This window comes from Mesocricetus auratus, unplaced genomic scaffold (assembly GCF_017639785.1).
Source record: "Mesocricetus auratus isolate SY011 unplaced genomic scaffold, BCM_Maur_2.0 Super-Scaffold_100008, whole genome shotgun sequence".
NCBI lineage: Eukaryota > Metazoa > Chordata > Mammalia > Rodentia > Cricetidae > Mesocricetus > Mesocricetus auratus.
Window position 1 is genome coordinate 79,291,520 of NW_024429192.1, and position 23,746 is coordinate 79,315,265.

Here is a 23,746-nt window from a genome sequence, read left to right on the forward strand (position 1 = left end):
GCCTGGAACTTGTAATCCTCCAGGCTCCACCATCTGAGTTCAGGATTACAGGGCATGTACCACTGTGTCTAGTTTGTTTTCTTTTTGTTCCAGGGATGTGTCCTGAGCACCTACACATCGTAAGTGTCAGTAAATACCTGCTGATTAAATAGTTGGGGGCAGGGAGTTGGTCCCTATTATGTTGTCATTTCATCCTGACATTCAGTTAGCTTGTTACAGGTTTTTAAAGTTCTGAGTATCTTAGTTACTCAAAGGGAATCAAGTGGTATAAATACCAGCTGTGAACTTTAAAAGCTTTAGGCTCCCAGACCCTGCTTCTGGTCTACTGAAGCACAATCTGCACATGAACAAGACTACCCAGGGACTGCAGCACACCAGCACAAAATCCCTCAAGCAATATCGTCTGTGAAATGAGGCAAGGGGGCACCATCCCCTCTGGCATGGGCCTAGCTGGGTGGACCCAGAACCTGACCTGTATAGTTATCTTCAAGACCATCTCTGATCATCATGCTGCCCTCAGAAGGCAGCTTATATCAGTTTGTACTCTAAATCCCTCCGGTGCCCATGAGAAAGCAAAGAGCACACACAGACTGGTGGAGGGGAAGGCGCGGGAACACAACAAACAAGGAGGAGGAAGGAGGAAGGACTCCCTCCCTCTCTTTTCCCTCAGATCCCTTGCCAGGGTTCCCCACTACTACCCAGCAGTCAGAAAGTAGGAAAACTGTAGCTCTCATCAACTAGGTCAGCTGCAGCAAGGGCATTGGCGGAGGGTGAAGGGAACAAGATAGGGGCAGTCAGAAGCTGGTCTGAGTGCCCTAAGACCCCCTCCCCCCAGCAGTGTATCAAGAACAGGAAACTCTCTACTCTCCCCAAAAGAGTGTTTTCATTTGACTTGATGATGCTCAGAAGTGGAGAAAGCAGAGTAGGAAGAAGGCAACAGACAGGAGGGGTCATAGCAAGGAAGAGGGGTGTCTTGTATTTGATAGACAACGGCCACTGTGGTCATTTCTGCCTTACAAATGACTGGATGCAGGGCTGCAAAGCTGGGTTATTCAGTAAAGGGCTTTCACTGAAAGCACAGGACTTGCATCTGATTCCCAAGAACTCATGTAAAGCTGTGCTAATGTGTGCTTGAAATCCCTGCACTGGGGAAGCAGTGACAGGAGGATCCCAGGGGCTCACTGTCTAGCCAGTCTAACTAAAATGAATGCTAAGAACAGTGAGAGACCTGTGTCAAAAAGGGCAGGGTGGGGGGTTGGGGGGTGACTGGTAACACCTAATGGCACCTCTAGGCACACTACACATGTGTGCGAACTCCCCCTTCCCCCAACTCCAGAGGCTAGCACAGGAAGAGCCCAAGTCCTAAGCCAAACTGAGCTACAATATGAGATTCCACCTTTAAAAAAAAAGGAAAGAAAAGAAAAAGAAAGACAGACAATTCATAAGTAGATTGGGTGGAGGAGATTGAGGCTCACTGTAATTTCCTCAACAGACAAACAGTCTTATGAAGCCTTTTGAAGAACATGAGAAGACTTCTTAGGACAGGTGTGTAGAAGACATCCAGGGAGGGAGGAAATCACAACCATCCACAGAATGGAGGTTGTGGGGACAGTAATGTAAACAGCTGAAAATTATTTAAGTCTTTAGAGGGTTTTGATTCCAGTTGTACATTCCCAACATTTTCTTCAAAATAATGGCAATGTAACACTTTAAAAATTACTGCATACTTCTAATTCTTTGTTATGTGACCGTCCCAAATTACTATAGGTCCCTCCCTCCCTCCTATATACAAGAGGGTCATTAGGAAAACAGGATGAGTCACCACCTTGGTCTTAGGAAATAAAAAGAAGCAAATGTCAAGAAGTCAAAAACAAGTCTTGGGATGGGTCTCAACTCAGTGTAGCGAACTTGACTAGCATGTTGGAGGCCCTAGGTTCAAGCCCCATTCCCAGCAAAAGAATAAAGGCAGAACACAGTGAATAAGGACATGGAAAGATCTCAACACAACAAGGGAAATGCAACTGAAACCCACAAAAGTCACACTAAAACAACACTGGCAATAGCAAGTGTTGGCCAGGGCTTGGAGGAGCAGTGGGACCTCACTGGGCTGTAGAACACATGAAGTGAGGAGCTGCTTTACCCTGTTTTGGAAAGCAGCCTGGCACTCCTCAGAATGTTGTCACAGGGCTGCCAACTGTGCTGATGATCCCAGTCTTCTTTATGAGCTCCCAAAGCCCAGATCAGACAGAGGTGCTAGTAGGAGCTGGCAGAACCTTTAAGAAGTGGAATTCTTTAGGGCACTGGCAGTGTGGCTCCCAAGTGAGATGTGAGTTCTCCCTACCTCCCCCTCCTTACCTGACAGGTTGACTCTTCAGGACCTACAGGCAATGTGGCCAACTAACCATAAACTAAGTTTCCCAAAGCCATGGGCCAAATTTAACTCTTAACTTTTGTAAGTCTATTTAGTAGATGTTTTTATAGCAATGAAAAGTTAACATCACATACATCCAATGAGACAGACTTGTTTACACAGGCATATGTTGACACATGAATGGTCAGAGAAGCTTGTCTATACTACTCAAAAAAGGGAAACAATGCCAAACATCCATCAACTGATAGATACGCACTGCTTCCTACAATGGAATATTATTCAGCTATGAAACGAGTGAAGTACTGAAGGCAGCTGTGGTGCGTCATGCATATAATCTCAGCACTGAAGAAAACAACAACCCAAAACAACCCAAACCCACAGCAAATGAGCAAACACTACACACCTATTAACATGGCTAAATCTGAAGCACTGACCATGCCAAATGCTGGCACAAATGTGGACCAACAGTCACTCTTCAGTCCCTGCTGCTGGGAATGCAAAACACTCAAGACCATTCCTTAACAAAATAAACTCAACACTTGTATGTACTATAAAATAACCTGCACCCAAGTATTTTTAGTGGTTTGGGTCATAAAGATGTTCTTCAACAAGTAAGTGAATGGTCCATCCACATAAAGGTGTACAATTCTGCATTAGAAGAAACAACCCATGAGGTCACATAAAAAATCCAGAGAACCTCAGCTCTACATTGCCAAGTGTGACAAATTAAATCTATAGAGCCTGTGACTCACACATAAGACATTCTAGAGAAGGCGAAGGATGGAGACAATGAAACCATCGGCCAATAGCTGGGGGAGGGAGGAAGTAGGACACAGGGGACTTTGGCCAGTGAAACATTACTGCATGATACATTTGCCAAAACTCATAGAATCACATGACACAGAGAGTGGAACCTAATGTAAACCATGGACTCTAGTTCCTAAGGGCACCTCAGTACTGGCCCATTAAGTATAACAAACACACGGGTCACGGGAGAGACTAGAGGAGGATGGGAACTCAGGCAAGTCACCAAGAATTAAAACAAGTTTCCAATTAAAAAGAAAATGCTGAAGATGCTGTGGTCTGCTTGGCAAATATTTACACATTCTGAAAATAGTCGAGATGACAAAAATTCTAACGCAAGATTCTAGCCAGAAATTAAGCTAAAACACCTACAGTTCAAAAATCAAAGTTTCTGGGCAACTGCAGAAGAACCTACAAGTGCAAAGGCTTCAGTTGATAGGGGAAGGTTATATTCCTAGGGATTCACATGGTAAAACAGCTACACAGCAGTTTCTAAAATAACACTGTGCAAAATATATTTTAGAGCTAACACGTCAACAATTATATCATAAACACATATGATTTTTTAAAAACAGGATCCTAATACTTATACTACTGTGCTTATTTGAATATGGTGTGAGTGTGAGTATGTGACAAGGTTAGCATGTGTCAGTAAGAAGTGGTTCCTGTGAGCATATGTGTGCTAGCATGAGATAAGTGTGGGCGATAAGTGAGACAGTTGAGTGTGCTAGCATGAGGTGAGTGAATGTGAGATGACTTGCCAATGAGAGGTGAGTGTGAGCAAGGGCAGTGAGAAGGTGAGCTTGACAGAGGTGTCAGCATCTATTCTCCCACACCAGGCTTGGGACGATATGTTCCCAGGCAGCAATTCCCATACTTCCAGCATTCCTGCATCTCTTACTAGACAAGCTTTTGGTACTGTAACTACCTTTCCATCACTCTACCAGGCTGTTTTCCTATCTGAAACATGATATATAAGCACTGCCTTGCTTCTCTCCAGTAATCATGGGCTGCCACCACTGAACTGCAGAGAAGGATCTACATGAGAGGAGGGGTTGAGAACTGTGCAGCCAAACACCTTCACAGTACCAAAGCCAGAGAGGCCTGCCACACCTGGGGCAGGTGGCTCTGTAATTAAGATCGCCTGCTACAGGTTCCCAGCACCCAGCATGCAACTCAAGACTATAACTCTAGCTCCAGAGGCTCCAGAAACCTCTTCTTGCCTCTGCAGGCGTCCATATGCATGGGGCATACACTCACATACAAAAATATACATAAAAAAACACACACACAAAACTCAAACCAGTCATTGCTAAAATGATTCCTGGGGTTGGAGAGTTGGGTCAAAGTGTTTGCTGTGTAAGTGTGAAGACCTGAGTTCAGGTCCACAGAACCCACATAGTGGGCATGCTTCAGAATCCCAGAGCTCCTCTCCAAAGGAGTAGAGACAGAAGAATTCCTGAAGTACCTGGGCCAGCAAGTCTGGAGTACACCTCAGAAAAAAACAAGTGAGACTGTGTTCCAAACAAATTGGAAATCAGGGACCAGCACATGAGGTTGTTATTTGACTCCCACACATGCTCATACTCTCACATGAATGCGCGCTCTCTCTCTCTCTCTCTCTCTCTCTCTCTCTCTCTCTCTCTCTCTCTCTCTCTCTCTCTCTCTCTCTCTCTCTCTCTCTCTCTCTCTGCAACTCAATTCTCTGCTCAAATAGGCCTTTCTTTTTGCAGGCATGCCCACACTGAGATGGCCTGTTCACAATGATCAGGGACAAGGGGTAGACACTATGAGGACAAAAGGCCATGTGATGAGCCTAAAAGATGGTAGGAGGAAGAGGTGATTCTAGAACACACCATTCCCCACGGGGAAGGAAAGCCACAAACCTTCTCTGGACACTAATGCCAGTTTGTTTAACAGGAAACACCCACAGGAGACCAGATGCAACTCTTAACCCCTCAAAAGCCAGGAGACACTGGCGCCTCTGTTAATTTATTCTTCAGTTGTGCCTATCTGCTACTTCCAGTTTCTCACCTGTTAGATCTCCCAGCTGTTATCTGTACTAACTCTTCTCATTAGCACTGCAACCCCCTTTATCTCGTGCCATTATCTCACTCTATCTTTAAGCCATATGCTTTGTGTTCTCATATAATATAGAACATCCTAGGCAATCTACTTCTGTTCCAGTTTGCCTTATTTTCCCTCTCAGACTTGGTTTTCAGTCCTTTGCCTTCTCTATTTCCCTTTCTTCCAGGCTCTTGGCTTTGGGAAAAGTCTCAGTCAGTCAGTGAGTTTGTGTGTGTGTGTGTGTGTGTGTGTGTGTGTGTGTGTGTGTGTCTGTGTCTGTGTGTCCGTCCGTCCATCCGTCCTTCCCTCTCTCTTCCACACTTGGATTGAACTTAGGGCATTATAGATGCTAGGCATACACTTAACCTCTGAACTCCATTTCAACTGTGTTTTTGTTTTATTTAGATTTAGTTTATCTGAATCTGTATATCTGCCATGTGTGTGCCCATAGAGGTCAGAAAGTGGTTATAGTGCATTAACTGACACTAAAGCTGGCACTAGAGCTACAGGTAGCAGTAAGCTACCCAATGTGGTGCTGTGATCAGAGCTGAGTCCTCTGGAAGAGCAGCAGCAAGCACTCCTAAACTCTGAGCCATCTCTCCCACCCTTGATTTTCTATTTTGAGACAGGGTCTGAGTTGTCCAGACTGCCCCTTACCTCACTTTGAAGCCCAAGCTGCCCATCCTCTTGTGGATCTTGGGCATGTAAAACCATATCACCCCATTTATTTTCAATTCCTCATGTGTAGCTCTCCACGGACCCACTTCTCAGGAGTGCTTTAGATTATCGTGTACTCTTTCTTCTTGCTTCCAAACTCCAAGCTGAGGTTGATGAATGGACAGACATGGTTTGCAAGTCTATGACTGAGGAAGGAGGTAAAGAAAGCTGAATGCTGGTTTGGGCTGACTGCTATTCTCCATCCTACTTAGGGTTCTAGAACTTGGGTTTAACTCCAGGTGCAGCCAGGGAGCTGGAGACAACACTGTCTCTGCCCCCGACAATGTCCTCTGAATTTCAGGTTCCTGGGTCTGCTTCTTCCCAGACTGGAACTCATTAGCAAGAATGCAGAGAAGCCCCCTCCATGTTGTCCATGTGTTTTGTCTTTCCCTGGTTGCTCCTTTCTTGCAATACCAGTGCTAGAATCTTGCCTCTGCCCCAGTTACAGCATTCATATTCCTACCAGTTGATTGGATTCTAGATTCAAAACAAGGGCCAGAACTGGGTGTGGTGGTTAGCAAACACCTATAATTCCAGCACTTGGGAGGCTGAGACAGGAGAATTGTGGGTTCAAGGTCAGTCTGTGCTACAAAGTGAGACCCTGTCTCAGACAGCAATACCAAACAACAACAAAAAAAGAAAATAAGAAATAAAAAGCAAAAAAAAGTAGGAGTCAGGCAAACGGAGATCAAAATGTTGACTGTGTTCCTAAGAACTTGGCTTGAGGGCAGGCAAGTTCACTCACTAAGCAGGCCAACAGACACAGGCAAGTGCCTTACAGCCCACAGCATCAAGAAAAGGCAACATGCTCTGACAGCTGGGCTGCTGAGCCTAGTCTGCCCACTTGTTCTCCCAAACTCACCAGCCTAGCTAGCCATTCCTCCTTTGTTGGGGCAAAGAGGCAGTGGGAGAAAGTAGAAGGATCACAGTGGCTGAGGCTAGGAAGGGGAAGATCTTGTCCACCAGAAACCGCAGCCTTACCCAGACAGGATCACCTGAGGTTCTGACACAGTGACAATTAAGATGTGGAGAAAAGAACACAGACCACCCTTTTAGGCAGACTGCCTTGGCCATCTGCAGCTGTAGCAGTGTCTGGCTCATGATTAGATATTAAGGGACTTGCCGACTCAGCTTCCCCAGATGATTACTTTTAATGAGACACGGTTCTAACTAGCCACTGACAGTCCTGGTATGCTCGTTTAAAACGTCCTAGTACTTTTCAGTTCCACTAAATATGTACTGATAAGGAGGTAAATGACCAAGCTCCCAGGGAGGCACTCCACACCATCTAATAGGGTCTTCTTCTGGTCCTCTCTCCCATTCTCTGCTTTTGAGACAGATTCACTATGAGGTCCTAGACTTGAACTCAGAGAGCTCCACCAGCCTCTGCCTCCCAGGGCTAGGATTAAACGTCTCAAGTAGCCCAGGCTAGCCTCACATATACTATGTAGCTTGAGCTTCTGATTCTTCTGTCTCCACTAGAATTACAAATGGGTGCTACAACACCCCAGAATTAACATTAATAACATTTTTCACATATGGCTACAAGATGTTAGGGTCCTGGGACAGTCTTTCCCCATCCTAGAATTATGAAACTGGTTCCATGAAAAAACATTTATGTGGTGACAAAAAAATATACAGTCACTGGATACCCTTGTATGAGGCAAGAATTGCAGATAGAAATCTGAGTGGGAACTGAAAATCCTATTATAATAAAGAAAAGTTCAAAAGTTCATCTTCTAAAATATGTTCCAAGGACATCCTCAGGTGTTGTTCCACAGGTACTGTCTACCTTCTTTTTTTAACCTTCTTTTTGAGATAGAATCTTACCAAGTAGGCTCAACAAGCTGGTCAGAGCCTAAGAATTTTGTTTTTGCTTCCCCGTGCTGGGATTATAGATATGTACTATCATACAATGCTTTTTAACATGGCTTCTAGGGATCAAACTATGGTCTTCCAGAATTTATTTTCCTGTCTGAGCCATCTCTTCAGCCCTGTTTTGTGTGGTTTCTTTTCCCTCCTTCCTTCCTTCCTTCCCTCCCTCCCTCTCTCCCTGTCTCTCCCTCCCTCCCTCCCTCCCTCCCTCCCTCCCTCCCTCCCTCCCTCCCTCCCTCCCTCTCTCTCTCTCTCTCTCTCTCTCTCTCTCTCTCTCTCTCTCTCTCTCCCTCCCTCCCTCCCTCCCTCCCTCCCTCCCTCCCTCCCCTGCTGGACTGAAAGCATTCCTCTCAAATAGTTAATACCTATAACTGGGAAGGGGGTAGGGAGGGAGTAAGTTTCTTTCTGGGTTAATGGGTCTTTTTCTCAGAGCCCTGTACATCTTGTCTGAGCAGAATTTCACCTTTAAAATTCATGCAATTTCTGCACTGACTGTGGAGGTGTGCCCACCTTAATCCTGGCCCTGAAGGAAATTTCCTATCTGTATGAACCACTAACCCCAGCATAGTGCAGGATTAGTTAAGCAAATATCATCAGTCACCCATTAGAAGGATGGAGTGGCCTAAAGCCAGGCAAGGTCTCCTGGCCTGCATCCTCCCAGCCTCTTGACCAGTGATATCCAGCCTTCAGTTCTGTCCTCCCCTTGTCTTCCCAGTCCCCAGAGATAAGCCACCTAAGAGGGTGTAACTGTGAGATTAAATGTCTTGGTTGTACCTGTTTGTGGCTTAGCTTTGTATTTAAATAGCAAACAAAAAAGGAAATAAACTTGAAAATTATTTGTCATCATAAAATAAAGCAAAAAAATTAAAATATTTATTGCCAGGCAAGACCAAAAAAAAAAAAAAAAAAAAACAGATGGCAGAATCAGAAAGCTGCCAGCCACCAGACTGCTGAAGCTGTATAAGAGGGCAGGGGTCAGGGACATTATTACTTCCCCTGGACATTTGCAGCTTCTGACTGCTCTTCTAAAGCCCCCACTCCCACCCCAGAGGAAGAACTGTGACTCATTGTCCTACAGATGGTTTAATTTTCAGACTGCCTCAAGGAACCCATGCAGAAGCAGTTGCTCCAATAGACATACTAATGTGGAGTGAAAAACATGTCTGTTCTCCGCAGGGTGGTCGTGATGCACACCTTTAATCCCAGCACTCGGGAGGCAGAGGCAAGTGGATCTCTGTGAGTTCGAGGCCAGCCTGGTCTACAAAACTACCCAGAGAAACCCTATCTCAAAAAACCAAAAACCAACCAACCAACCAGACACCCACCCACCCAAGTATACCTGCACATACGTGTACACACATGCATATACCTCCCACCTACCCAAAAATCCAAAAAACCAAAACATGTCTGTTCTCCAAAGCCAGTGCACCAGGATAGAGTTAAACAAGTATTCAGACACAAACATTTTTCCTGTGAAAGGTGCTGGAAATCAAACCCAAGGCCTCATGCATGCTAAGCCCATGCTTTTCTACTGAACCATACTCTGTGCCCCTAAACAGATGTCTTATTTAATTTTATGTGTATGTGTGCTTCAGTGTATCTATGTACACCATGCACATACAAGTGTCCAGAGGCCAGAAAAGGGTGTCAGATGCCCTAGAACTTGAGTTGCAGGTACTTGTAAGCTGCCATGTGGGTGTTAGGAACTGAATTAGAATCCTCTGCAACAGCAGTCAGTGTGATCTTAACCACTGAGCCATCCAATCCAAGATAGGTGTCTTAATTGACAAAAAGAAGCACACAGAAAGATGTCACACAGGTTGGCAATACTTATTCCTACTCTGTTTACCCTACAAGGGAATCAGGTGATACTAAGTGACAGCTTTGACAACTCACTTGACAAGATACCAAGACAGCAACTCTTGATTTTCTTTTTAAACCTTGGTTATTGTGAATACACTTGAATGTGTATTCATGTATTAAGGCTCATGAGTGCCACAGTGCACATGTGGTCACAGGACACCACTTTGTGAGGTCAGTTTTCTCTTTCAGTCTTTATGTGAGTTCTGGGGATCAAACTTAGATTGTAAAGTCCCTTGGTTTCCTTAGAGAGGGTCTTCCCTGTGTTGTCCTTACCAAGCTGGCTGCAAGCTTGCAGTGACTCTCCTGCCTCAGCCTCACAAGCTTTGACCCTTTTGTCTAGATGCAATCTACCTATCTTTAGGAACGCTGCTGCCCTTCAGGTAGTGAGAGAAGCACCAGCTGCACTACATAAGCTCCTCTGACGATCACCCTGTAATTACAGTTCTAGATAAACTATATTTTCATCTATGAGTGATGGGCTCCATGGCCCATTCTTGGCTTTGCCATAATGGAACTGCTAAGAGCTGACCCTGAACATCTGCCAATACCAGGTGCAGCCCGTTCCAAAAGCACTTGACAGATGCTGAAGGGCAAACGCTGCTCCTCTCACAAAAGCAATCAGGAACCCGAGAGGAAAAGACCTATCATTTGGAGCTCTGAATCCCTTTTGGTAGCTACAACATTCTTGCTGCTTTTTCTCCTGCAATTGATGGAAAAGATGTGTTTGTTTTTGGGCATTTCAAAAGAACCAACCACATGTGTCCAAGTGTAAGAGAAAATCTGCTTACTCAAGTGCAATTTGCCAACAAGGCAGTAAAAACCCAACTGTGCTCCAGACCTAGGGAGCTGACTTCCGCCTCAGCACCCGTGCCAGCCCACCCACGGTGGGAGGCACTGAGCCCCAAGTGGGCTTCTGAGCCCAAGAAACAGTGACTATCAGAGGCCAGGAGTTTCAATGTGATTGAAAACACAAACAGGCAATGGAGACATCTCCAGACTCCTTAGCCTCAAGCTCTAAATAACAAATCCCAAACAATTCTTTTGTGTTGAGCATGTGTGTGTGAAGGGTATATGCATGTGTGTACACGTATGTGCAGGTATACTTGCCTGCACATACACATGTACAGGTTCAAGAAAGATAACTGGTTGGCTTCTTTTTTTTTTTTTTTGGTTTTTACGAGACAGGGTTTCTCTGTATTTTTTGAAGGCTATCGGTCCGGCCCGGCCTCGAACTCACAAGAGATCCACCTGCCTCTGCCTCACGAGTGCTGGGATTAAAGGTGTGCGCCACCACCGCCCAGCTGGTTGGCTTCTTCTATTGTTGTCCACTTAAGTTTTGGAGTCAGGTTCTCTTCACTGAACATGGAGCTCACAGTGTCAGCAACACTGCCTGCCCAGCAAGTCTCTAATCTCCACTCTACCAGTGCTGGAGTTACAGGAATGCACTGCTGTGCCCACCTAGCTTTTTATGTGGGAGCTGAGGGATTTGAACTCAGGTCCTCATGCTTGCATCAATCAGCTTAAACTTGAGCTAGGCTTCAATTTTTAAAACCTCCAATTTCAACATAATTTTGCCAGTTTACAATAAAAGTTTTAAATTTGCAGTCCATAGATACCCTTCAAAGTACATGCTTGTGTATGGACTTTCTATTCTGACTGTAGTGCCATAGCAAACCACCATATTTTAACCAGTTCTTTAGAGATTACAAAGTCCAGATCGAACCTGTGCTGACTTTCTCCACAGCCCTACCTATTACCCAAATGGTTCTTGCCTGTGTATCCTCCTTCTCTGTCTGTTGGAATCTTCTAGAGTTTTCAAAGGCTAGTGTATTCACACTTCTTGGACAGGGCCTCTTGATGCCTCTGCCAGGGTTAATCTTCCTTTCTCCCACTGAGTCACCTCTCTGCCTCTTCAGTGGTGTTTAGTGGTGTACACAATCATACTCTAGGTTCTTGTGCAATATCTCTTCAGCAAACAGCTCTTCCAGCTCAAGGCTGGAAATAATTGGTATTCATGAAGTGCCCCCCAGCACCCAGTACAGTGCATTGCACACTATGAACCTAAATAATTTTTTAAAAGGTTAATTTTATTTATGTGTGTGTTTGTGTGGAATGTGTATTACATATGTGTAGCTATACAAGGAGACTAGAAGGCACTTGACCACTTGGAGCTGGAGTTATAGATGGCCTTGAGCTACCTGACATGGGTGTTAGGAACTCAATTCCTGTCCTTTGGAGGAGTGGGAAGCACTCTTAACTGCTGAGTCATCTCTCCAACCCTGAACATTCTGAATTTAATTATCTTATTTCAGCATCGACACAGGGACCATCCACTCAAATAATCCAATTTTCCCAAGTTTCTGAAGCAATGCATACACATGCAAGGCAAATCTCAGTTGAAGTATTACATGAGGCACAATATAATTATGTAGATGGAAATACAAAATATAACAAAGACCCTCCAAACAGACCATTGGCTTCTAACTGTATGTGAAGTTCAGTAATTAACAATGGTTTTAAAACTGACTGTATCACACACAGATCAAAGGATGATGCCAAGCTAGGCTGCTGTGTGGAGGCCACTCTATTACCAAACATAGTCTTACATGACTTCCAAAATACCTAATACAGGAACTCCAAGGGAGCCCCAGCTGGGAATCAAGAGAGTATCATCTTCAAGATTAGAGAAACAATGGGCCAGGCAGTCTTAGTGTGATTATTTATGGTAAATCAAAGCAACAACAAGTAGGCCCAAATATTTAGTTCATCAGAGTGGAGAGGGAAGCTGATTTTCCTCTATATTCCTGCCCTGAGGAATCAGGAGACAGGCATGCTCCAAGCGGCCCAGCAGAGAGAGGTGGCAATGCCACAAAGGGTTCTAATCTCCCACCCTCTGTCTGGCAGGGATGCCCCCATTCCTCCATTGGGTAGTGTCAGGGCTCTCATACAGGACCAAGGATGCAGGAAGTGGGGGCTGGGCTAGTGTTACTCTGTCACCCAGGTCCAGAGGCTGATATCACAGCCTCACTTGACAAAGAAACAGACTCAGAGGTCAAGAACAAAAGTGCAGCTGGAGCAACAGCTGAGTGTGTAGTGGCTGCCTGGCCAGAGGGTGGCATGCAATTCAACCCCCAGTCCAGGAAAACAAAAAACAAAACAGTACAACAAAAAGAAGTGGACAGCTCTGTCAACAGAGTACCACATTAAGAAGAAAAAGTGCATGGGACTGAAAAGGCTTTGACACAACAATGCTGGAACTCTCCCCTGAAATCTGGCAAAAGATGTAAATGTCCAGACTCAGAAAATGAGCAAGCCCCAAATAAGATAAACAGAAACCTATGTTGAGTTAAATCATAATTAAATTTCTGGAAACTAAAGACAAAGAAAAAGACCTATAAAGTAGCTGGAGAAAAATAAAGCATGGAAGAGGAACATATGACCAACACTTCTCCAAAGTCAAGGGTAGAGGAAGGCAGAACATGGCACGTTTTCTAAGTACTAAAAGTGTCCAGCTGGGGATATAGTTCACTTGATAGAGGATCTCCCTGGGTCCCATCACCAGGAGGACATAAACTGGATATGGTAGTGCATGCCTGCAATCCTAGCACCAGGGAGATGGAGGCAGGAGGATCATAATTCAAGGTTGTCCTTGTTATATAACAAAGGTTGTGACCTGACCAGGCTGTGTGAGATGTTGTCTCAAAGTAAGTAAGTGTTAAATATGAATTCTAAAGCTGGTGATGGGAGAGCCTTTAAGAATGAAGGGGCTCAGTTGGTAGAGTATTTGCCTAGAATATATGAAGCCCTAAGTTCGATCCTCTGTACTACATAAACTGAGTATAGTAGTACAATCTATAATCCCAATGATTAGAGGGATCACAAGTCAGAGGTCTGGGCTTCACATGGAGGCCCTTTTTCAAATAAGGGGGATGGATCAGTGGACAAGTGTTGTACAAGCCTGAGACCTGAGTTCAATTTCTGGATCTCACTGTAGGAGAGAAAAAGCTTCTACAAGTTATTCTCTGACCTCCACCCACACCTGTGCCAAAGCATACAGATGTCTGTACTCATATGCACACACACATACTGAGAGAGAGAGAGAGAGAGAGAGAGAGAGAGAGAGAGAGAGAGAGAGAGAGAGAGAGAGAAGGAGGGAGGGGTAGATGAAATGTAAAAGGATGGAGAGCAGACAGCATGGAATCAGCAAGAGAAAGAGGTGTGACAATAGTTGAAAGGTACCAGTGCAAGGACACGAGATGGTTCCCTCACTGTCTGTGGCTTGACTTCATGCAAAGGTTACATACATTCAGTAGAAACATGCTTTAAATTGTGAATGTTTATGGAACACAAAACAGAACTTCAAAATACACATAGCAAATGGATAGAGCTATAGGCAAGACAGATGCACAATTATAGTTGGGGATGCAAATACTCTACGTTCAGCAACTGATAAAACCACTGGACAGCTCTAAGGACACTGCTCATCATTGTCAACCAATAACAGCTAATGTGTAGGACACTCCAGCAAATAGCAGGCTATGCATATTCTCAAGTGCCTATAGAATATTCACTGATAGGGCTACAAAACATACTCTAAAGAGATTGTGATTTAGGTTGCAAGACACACTTCAAGAAACAGAAAAGAACCAGAACTATATAGTATGTCCTCCAACTACAATGGACACCAGTAGTACTCAACAACAAACAGACAGCAGTCAGAAGGCACATCACACATACAATAATTAATGAGTCAAAGATAACATAAATAAATAAATACGTTAAAATGAACACAAGATAGAATAAAAACAAAAGAGCACATTGAGATATGTGGCCGCAGTGGAGGCAGCACTGAGGAGGATGTACAGCACTTGAAAGGTCTGTGTTAGAAAGAGATGCTGGGGCAGTGAGATGGCTCAGTGGTAAAGGTGCTTGGCATAGAAGTTTGACCACATAAAAAGACAAGTTCAAGCCTCAGAACCTACCTAAAAAAACCAGAGCAGAGGCCGGGAGTTGGTGGCGCACGCCTTTAATCCCAGCACTTGGGAGGCAGAGGCAAGCGGATCTCTGTGAGTTCGAGGCCAGCCTGGTCTACAGAGCGAGTTCCAGGACAGCCTCCAAAACAATACAAAGAAACCCTGTCTTTAAAAACAAAACAAAACCAGGGGCAGATACAGTGGTGTGCACCCTAAGGGCGAGACGAAGGTCACCTGTAAGCATGGAGTTCAGAGCATGGAAGAAACAAGAAAGACACTGTTCAACAAGGTGGAGAAAATCAGCACTTGGGAGGTGAGGCAGGAGGATTGACAGCTCTAGGTCAGCCTCATTTGCATCACTGGTTTGAGGCCAGTCTGGTCAAAGAGGCTATCTGAAAACAACAAAAAGGAAAGGAGTCAAACATGGGTGGCTCATACCTTTAATCCCAGCTCTGGGGAGGCACTCTCTTTCAAGAAACCAGGAGCAAGGGAGAACAAATTAAATCCCAAGTAAATAGAAGGAAAGAAATAGTAAAGAGCAGAATTAAGCCTGGGGGTGGTGGCTCACACCTATTTCAGTACTCAGGAAGCTGAGGCATGAGGATTGCCATAAGTTAGTTTAAAACCAGCCTGGGTTACACAAAGAGGAGCACCCCTCCCCATTCTTAAAAACAAGCAAACAAAGAGAAATAAACAAAATTAAAAACTGGAACATCATAGGGAAGAAAAAAATCAATGTAATAAAGAAGTTGATAATTTTTGGTTAGGGAAAAAATTAGCACTAAAACTTCCTCTAGGAAGAGTCAAACAAACAAACAAACAAAAAACAGAAAGTGAGCTGGGAGTGAGGCTCAGCAGCAGCATGTGTAACACCCCTGGGCACCATCTCCTAAACCACTAAAAAAAAGTGTGTGAGTGTGGTATTAAAAGTCAATAAATCCAGTCATGTGGATGGTTCGGTTGATAGAGTGCTTACATGAAAGCACTGAGACATGAGTTTAATTCCCAGAACTGGCATGAAAAAGTTGGACTTGGTGGAGAAGGAGGAGACAGGTGAATCTCTGGGGCTCACCAAACAGCTAGCCTAGGTTACTCAGTGAGCTTCAGATCAGTAAGACCTTTCTCAAAAGCAAGGGATGACACCCAAGGTTGACCTCTGATCTCCACATGTACACATAGGTACAGACACACAAACACTAAGACACAAACAGAATCAGTCAACTAATAGAAGACACTGACTGTCAGAGGCCATCAGGGTTCTTAGCACTCACTCAGCATAGCATTAAAAGTTGTAACCATTGCAATAGGCAAAGAAAAAGAAATAAAAGGCATTCTCTTTTCTTTCAGAACTACTCCCATTGTTTTTATTTTTAATCTATTCCTTGAGAATTCTATATGGGTATACAATGAAATATAAACACAGCCACCCCTATTCCATCCTCTATGCTCCCACCAGACCTCCAACTTCTTGTCTTCTTAAATACTCCAGCGTCCATTGCTGCTGCCATACGTGCAAGGGCATACTCAATGGAAGGAAGAATTAAAACAATCTCTACTTGCAGATAACGTAACAGTTTGTGTAGAATACTGTAAGTGGCCCAACAGAAAGCTCTTATAACCACTATGCTCAGCACCACCATGGGCACCAAACCCAAACTCAGAGGCCAAGTGCACTGTTATTATTAACAGTGAGTAGGACTGAAAATGAAAGCACAGTATCATTTCCAACTGCCTTAAAGAAAACTCTACTCTGGGGCATAAACTTCCTAAAACATGTTTAGGAACTATGGGAAGTAGAGCAGGCTGGTGGAAAAAAAAACCAGACATAAATGAAGGTTTTGTGTTGATGGATTAGAAAGCTCAACAGGAGCATGAGGTCAGTTCTTTCCAAGTTGATCTTCTGGTTTAATCAACAGCATCAACTTCCCAACAAGGTTTTATAGACACAGGTCATTTATAAGTTACACTGGGGTTGGAGGGATGGTTCAGGGAATAAGAGGATGTGTGTACTGCTCTTGCAGAGGACCTGAGTCAGGCTCCCAGAACCCATATCAGATGGTTCACAATCACAGTAACTCCAGCTCGGGGGTGGGGCAGTGGGGCTGGGGGTGGGGGTAGGGCTGGGGGGGGGTGTTTCAATTCCCTCTTCTGATTTCCAAGGGCACTGTACTCCTGTGTGTACCTACACTCAGACATGAGAATACACATGATTTTTTTTTTTTTACGTTAAAAGGAAAACAAGACACAGGTCCTAGAATAACTAAAATCTGGAAAAAGATAATATGGAAGAAATATTAAAACTCTCATATAGAGTTACAATAATCAACACTATGTGACACTAGCATAAGGACAAACATACAGACTATCAGAACAAATCAGAAAATTCTGACATACATAAATAGACCAACTGATTATCATTTTTATAATGGTATAAAGCAGTACAATGAGGAAATAACAAGTAATTCTGAAACTGGATATTCACAGGTAGAAAAAAATGAACTTCAACCTAAAGTACATATTTAAATGTAAGATATAAAACTATAAAACTCTTAGAGAAAAATCTTGGAACCTAGGCCAAGCAAAAAGTTCTTAAGACATGATAGCAAAAGCATGATCCATAAGGAAAAATTGATAAACTGGACTTTACTGAAATTAAAAATGTTTACTTTGCAAAAGACCCAGTGTAGAGAATGGAAGGACAGATCATATGTACAATCCTTATGTGGAATAAAGGACTAGTATCCAGTATATAAAAAGAGCTCCTTAAACTCAATAAAGCCAAGAGGTACAAAAAAATAAAGGAACTTTTTCCCAAACAGGGTGATATGATTTTCAGCATCATTAACAGTAGGGAAATGCAAATTAAAACTGCAAGAAGACACAACATATACTTCTAAGAACAGCTGAAGAAAGCCAGTGACATCACCTAATGCTGGCAGGGATGCAGAGAAATTGATGTGTACAAAAGAACCTCTGGGAACGAACCTGACAGTTTTTACAAAGATGAACACTATCCTGTTGAACATTCATCCTAGTCACACAGAAACACAGACATGGACACAAAATTGAGCACAGTGGCCCACGCCTGTCATCCCAACACTTGGAAGGTAAAAGCAGGAAGATCAGCCTGCCTCAGTAACATGGTTAAGTTTGAAGCCAGCCTAGGCTACAAGAGACCACGTCACAACTAACCAACCAGCCAGTCAACCTAAAAGAATGTACACCAATGTTCAAAGAAGGCCTATTCATAGTGAGTGGAAGGGGGTAAGAATCCAGATACCCTTCCCAGGAGATCAGAGAGGTAGACATTACTTAGCAGTAAGGTGGGAATTACTGCCTGTGCAGTTGCTCACATGGGACCCTCCACAGAAATGTTCTGAGAAAAGTCAGTTCCAAAAGACCACACTCTGCATGAATTCCTGGGTGGGGGTGTATAGTACATGAACATGAGTGTGTGCATGTGCACAGAGGTCAGAACAGGACATCAGGTGTCTTCCTCTAACATTCCTGCTTCATGGCCTTGACAAAGGGCCTCTCACTGAACTGGAAGCATGTTGCTGCCAGGCTGGCTGCCAAGCAAGCTCTGCAACACATTTGTCTCTGATGCCCCAACCCCCAATGCTGGGGTTTACAGGCCTTGCCCAGCTTTTTACATGGGTGTTGGGGATTCAAATGCAGGACATCCACTTACAGAACAAATGTTCTTACTCACTGAACCATCTCTTCAGCTCCTTCGCAAGTCTTGAAATGACAAAATGATAGAATTGGGAGAATTAGTTGATCACTACCAAGATCAGTGAGGAGGCCAGGGACTGGGAAGGTTTTAAAGTTAAAAAATGAATTTCTAGCTAGTTACAGCACGTTGGTGGTAGACGCCTTTATTCCCAGCACTCAGGAGGCAGAGGCAGGCGGATTTCTGTGAGTTTGAGGCCAACCTGGTCTACAGAGAGAGTTCTAGGACAGCCTACAAAACAACACAGAGAAACCCTGTCTCGAAAAACCAACCAACCAACCAACCAACCAAAACAAAACAAAACAACAACAACAAAAAAAACAAAAAAACCCACGTTCAATATAGAACAATAAGGAAAAAAGTCAGGTAAAGAAAAAAAAAAGCCAGGAAGTAGAAGGGGGCCTGCTGGGAAGAAGGGCTCAGCAGGACTAGGAGGGGATGAGAGAGTGATGGGGTCTAAAACCAACCAAAAGACATTTTATACACATATGGAATTTTAAAGGACTAAACATTTTAAATTACTGTTTTTTAAAAAAATCCACCTTAAAAAAGATAGTATATAAAACCAAACAAGCAGAATCCTTGTGGACAAACACCGATTCTGTTGATAAGGAGGCTAGTAAAAGTTAACACTAAGAGCACACGAAGGAGAGTCATCTTTAAAATGTACTTAACAGACCCAAGTAGACTTGAGATCTATGTTTCTAAATATTTTTTCTGCCTCTCAGGTTGAAAGAAACTGAGCCCTCCAAGTCTACCTGGTTCTGGGGTCCAGAAAAGCTGCAAAAATAAAAACTGGCTCCTTGAAGGAAAATTGGAAAACGGCCCCAGTGAGAGTCAAGTGAAGTTTACTCCTGTGACAATGAGGAGAATTTTGAACAACTAGACCCATCCCTTTATTGAGCACTGGGCCAGAACCCTGAACTGCCCTGAAGCCCTGAAAGGTGAAAAGGGTGTGATTTATCCTTCTGATGATCTTAATACTAACTTGACTTCAGTGGAGCTACTTGTATTAAAATGAAACATTTAGTAACAAACATGTTGAGTGTGGGAGTGCTGTCCCGGAAGTCTGGCTCCCAGGAACCCAGCCCAACCGCCCTACACCAAGGTTCCTCAAGGCCGAAGTGAAAGACAAGTCCCAGATGGGCTTCTGTGTCCCCTTGCTAAATTAAAAACCCATCAGGGCTCATAAAATCTAGTCTCCTAAACAGGTTTTAGGGTAGGACAAACCTCTCTACTGGCTTGGCACAGCTTTCCTCGGACCTATAACTCCCCCACCCCCAAATAATGGGGGCTTGGGAAGGATCAAGAAGAAAAAGGGAGATGAGAAACTTCAAGAGGAAACTAATCTAGGTGCAGAACAAATGCTCTGTGACCTCCTCCAGACTTTTCTACATTTCTTTTTTGAAACAGGGTCTCATAGAGCTCAGGCTAGCCTCAAACTTTACCTCTGCCTCCACCTCCGCAGTGCTGGAGTTACAGGAGTATGCTGCTGCCATGGCCAGCCTTTCTGGCGGTCAACTGTGTATGCTAGGCAGGCATTCCACCAACTGAGCTACAGGCCCAGCTTTCAGATCTTTCTTGCAGACCCTTTTGCCCAAACTCACAGTACCGACACACCGGCCCTAGACTCTGTCAACACGACTGTGTCTTTCACATATATGGCACAGAATATAAAGGGCACAAAGGACAGGACCCTGAATTCAAAGCCACATAAGGATTATTGCATCTGGTCCAAACTCACAAAAACAACTATGCAGCAACGAAGGAAATGTGGACACTGAATCACAGAGTAGGCTTTAACGAGGTTCTTTGTTTTCATGTTTTGCTGTGCCGGGGTTGGACAAGTGCTATACCACTGAATCCGGTACTGTGCATATGCTTTTAGAGTAAAATCTTACTATTTAGTGACACACATCAAAATACTTTCTAGTGCAAAATACTTTCTGGAGTTTGCTTGGAGACCAAGGGGTCAGAGGTGAAGGAGACCTTTGCAGAATTGACCCTTGTTTTAAAGCTGAGCATGGTGTCTTGCAGCTCCTTGTAACATCTCCTCTAACTTGGTATATATATATATGTTAAATCTCCATACTAAAAAGTTTAAAGAACAATGTGTGGGTGACACATGCCTGTAAAGGCAGAACGATAAGGAGTTCAAGGTCTCATGAAGCCCAGACTGGCCTTGTCTCAAAAATCCAAACAAAAATTTAAAACTGAAGACTTGGCCTGGCAACATAGTTTTATTAGTAAAGTGCCACCCAGCACTGGGTTCAATCCCTAGTCCTCCATGGACCAAGCATGGTGACACAGCGCCCCACATCCCCACTAATTACAGTATTTGGGAAGTGGAGGGGGGAAGGATCAAAAGTTCAAGGTCATCTTCAACTACGTAGTGAGTTCAAGGCCAGTCTGGGATATACGAAATATATTAGAATGATCAATTCTCATTTACAAATAAAAACGGGGACGGACGTCCTCCAACCTACACTGTAAACTTCGCTTGCTGGAGGGACAGGGAGCGTTGGCGACCCTCACTCCACGTGTTTAGCTCTAACAGCCCTTCGGAACCCAAGTGCTCGAGCGTGGTCCAGCTTCCACTCCCACGGTCCCCAGGCATCCAAGGCTCTGGAAAGCTATCAGGCCCCTGGGGGTCACCGGAGTAACCCCGGTTGGCGTGGCTTGAGGTCCCCTTTGGAGGGGAAGGGCGCCCGGCAGCAGGGTCGCCGTTCCGTGGAGGACAAAGGGGGCGGGTCCCGCGCCCCACTTGGGCCAGGTGTGTGTGGGCGGTGTCGCGCGTCACCTTGAGGATGTTGTCGAAGATGGTGTCTCGGAACTCCAGCAGCGCCTTCTGGTCGAACTCACGGCCGTGGATGATGCGCATCTGCTTGAGGAAGGTGGACTTGCCGCTCTCGCCGGCGCCCAGCAGCAGGATCTTGACCAGCCGCCTGACCGCGCGCCGCTCGCGGGCCAGCAGCGCGTCGATGTCGCGGCTGCGCCGTCGGGCCTCGCGCTCCGCGTCGCGTGCCGCGCCGGCCCTGCGCTCGCGGGCTCCGGCCTCGGCCGGCAGCAGGCAGCGGCTGAGGGTCCGCACCACCCCGGACATGGCCGCCCTCAGGCCGCGGCCGCGCCCCGCCGAGGCCCGCGCGCCATGGACGCCCCTCAGCCGGCGCGGCCCTGCCGGGCCAGGCGCCGCCCCGCCCGCCGCTCCCTCAGGCCGCGTCCGCCGCCGCCGCCCCGAGGCCCTCACTAGCCGGGCCGGCTGAGGGGCGGAGGGCAAGGCGCGGAGGGCGGGGCGGTACCGCGCAGGAGCCCGTTTATTGGTTGAGTAGCCGTCTATCCTTTGGAGCGCTCCTTTTTATTGGACAGGCATGCTTCGGAGGAGGCGGGAGCTCCTGTGGCCCTTGGGGCGGAGCCGGCGCCGAAAGAGGCGGGATCTTTGCGGTGAGTGTACGTCCTATTGGACGGCCGGGCGAGCTTCTTTCTTTCAGAATGAAAGGGAGGCGGGGCAATCGAGGAGGAGGAACTGCAGCCCCCTGCGGCCAATTATAAGTGCTCACAGTGTCTGTCAATCACAATGACCATGCGTGGGATTGGAAATTGGGCGAAACGAGGCGTGGCCACAAGTGCCAGGTGTACAGAATGACTTTCTGCCCGGATTCCCAGGTTGGGTCAGGCTGTGGGGTCTGGCTCTCCCCGGAGCCGCCTAAGACTTGGCTGAAAAGCTGAGAAATAACGATGAAGTCCGCCTGCTATTAAGTTTAGGGAGAAATCTCAGCCGTTTTCCTTCCAACACTGAAGCAGGGTGGGCCATAATTTTTTAAAAAATGCTACTTTGAGTGTTGCATAGGCCCAAAATAAGGAAAACAAAACAAACAAACAACAACAAGAAAACCCAAAATGTTGCATGGGCCTCCCTAGGCACTTTCTTAAAATATGATTAAGGGGAGATGGCTCAGTGGGAAAGGGCGCTTGCTGTGAAAGTGTGAGGACACGAGTTCAAATCCCCAGTTGTGCCTGTAACCTCAGCATTGGAGAAGCCAAGATAGACTAATTCCAGGATCTTGCTATGCAGCTAGCCTAGGCCAAAGAGTAAGCTTAAGGTTCGATGAGAGAAACTATCTCAAAAGCTGAGGTGAAAAGGCAGCAGAGCAAGACATGGGGTGACCTCATGGCCTCTGCATATATGCACACACACACACATACACACAGAGACAGAGAGAGAGAGACAGAGACAGAGAGACAGAGAGAGACAGAGACAGAGAGAGAGACAGAGAGAGAGAGGGACTGACTTGTGGTTGTCAAAGTCGCTCAAAGGCAGTCTGATACGGCATAGTGATAGAAAGCATGGAGTCTGAAGGGTGTTGGTGGTGCATGTAGGTCATCACAGAACTTGAAAAGCTGAATGGCAGAGGCAAGAGGCCTGACCTGCATTTAACACCAGCTAGGGCTAGTAGTAACTTTCAGGCCATCCTGGGTACAGGATGAGAGTTTGTCTCAGGGAGGGCTGGGAGGGAAAGGCAGGCATGTGTGACAAGGTCTCACTTTCCCTGATAAACAGATCACGACCTCTGGCGTTGGCCCTCAGCCTCCCACCTTGTTTGAGACAGGGGCTCTTATTGTTGCCATTGCATACACTAGGCTAGCTTGCTCACCAACTTCTGAAGACTTTCTCCTGTCTCCACTTCCCATCTTGCCATGGGAATGCTTGGATTACAGATGCTTGCTACTGCATCTGGCCATATGTGGTTTCTAGGGATCTGAACACAGGTCCTCATTCTTTTGAAGCAAATGTCTTACTCACTGAACCATCTCCCCAGTCCACACTTTATTTTTCGAAGTGGAGTCTCATGTATCTCAGCTGCCTATGTGGCTAAGGATGACTTGAACTCCTAATCTTCCTGCCTTTGCCTTGCGAATGCTAGGATCACAGGTGTGTGCCATCACACTTCTGGGTATGTTTCTAAGACAGAAAATAGGGAAATCTGAACCCAGGAACTACAGTTTGTTTCTTATTCAGTTAAAAACTGAATTATTCATTATTTTCAGCAAATGCTCCAGACATTTACAAATAACTTTATAACTTTGTAATAAATAGCTTGACGCCAGTGTTTATAGAATCACTAACTATTTTAAATGATCACTTAGATTTTTTTAGTGACACATTGTGGTGTTTTATGGGAGAAATTATATACTGTTGATAGTGTCTAATTTGGGACTTTGACAAGGGTTCTGGCCAAATCCCTCACATTTGCTAAAAGGCTAAAGTGCTTGAAATAAACACGTGTATCCATGCACTCCATAATAGTCTCTTAATTGCCCCTGGCATTTATATGGCATGCTGTA

General features: G+C 45.2%; 1 protein-coding gene across 1 annotated transcript in view; it reads right to left on the reverse strand.

The window, feature by feature from the left end:
- Positions 1-21,547, reverse strand: part of Gna12 (G protein subunit alpha 12) — an 80,080-nt gene extending 58,533 nt beyond the window's left edge. Inside the window, exon 1 of the mRNA XM_005079969.4 lies at positions 21,204-21,547. Within this exon, the coding sequence (XP_005080026.3) occupies positions 21,204-21,506 (303 nt within the window). The 5' untranslated portion in view covers positions 21,507-21,547. The remainder of the gene's footprint in view (positions 1-21,203) is intronic.
- Positions 21,548-23,746: the final 2,199 nt, after the last annotated feature.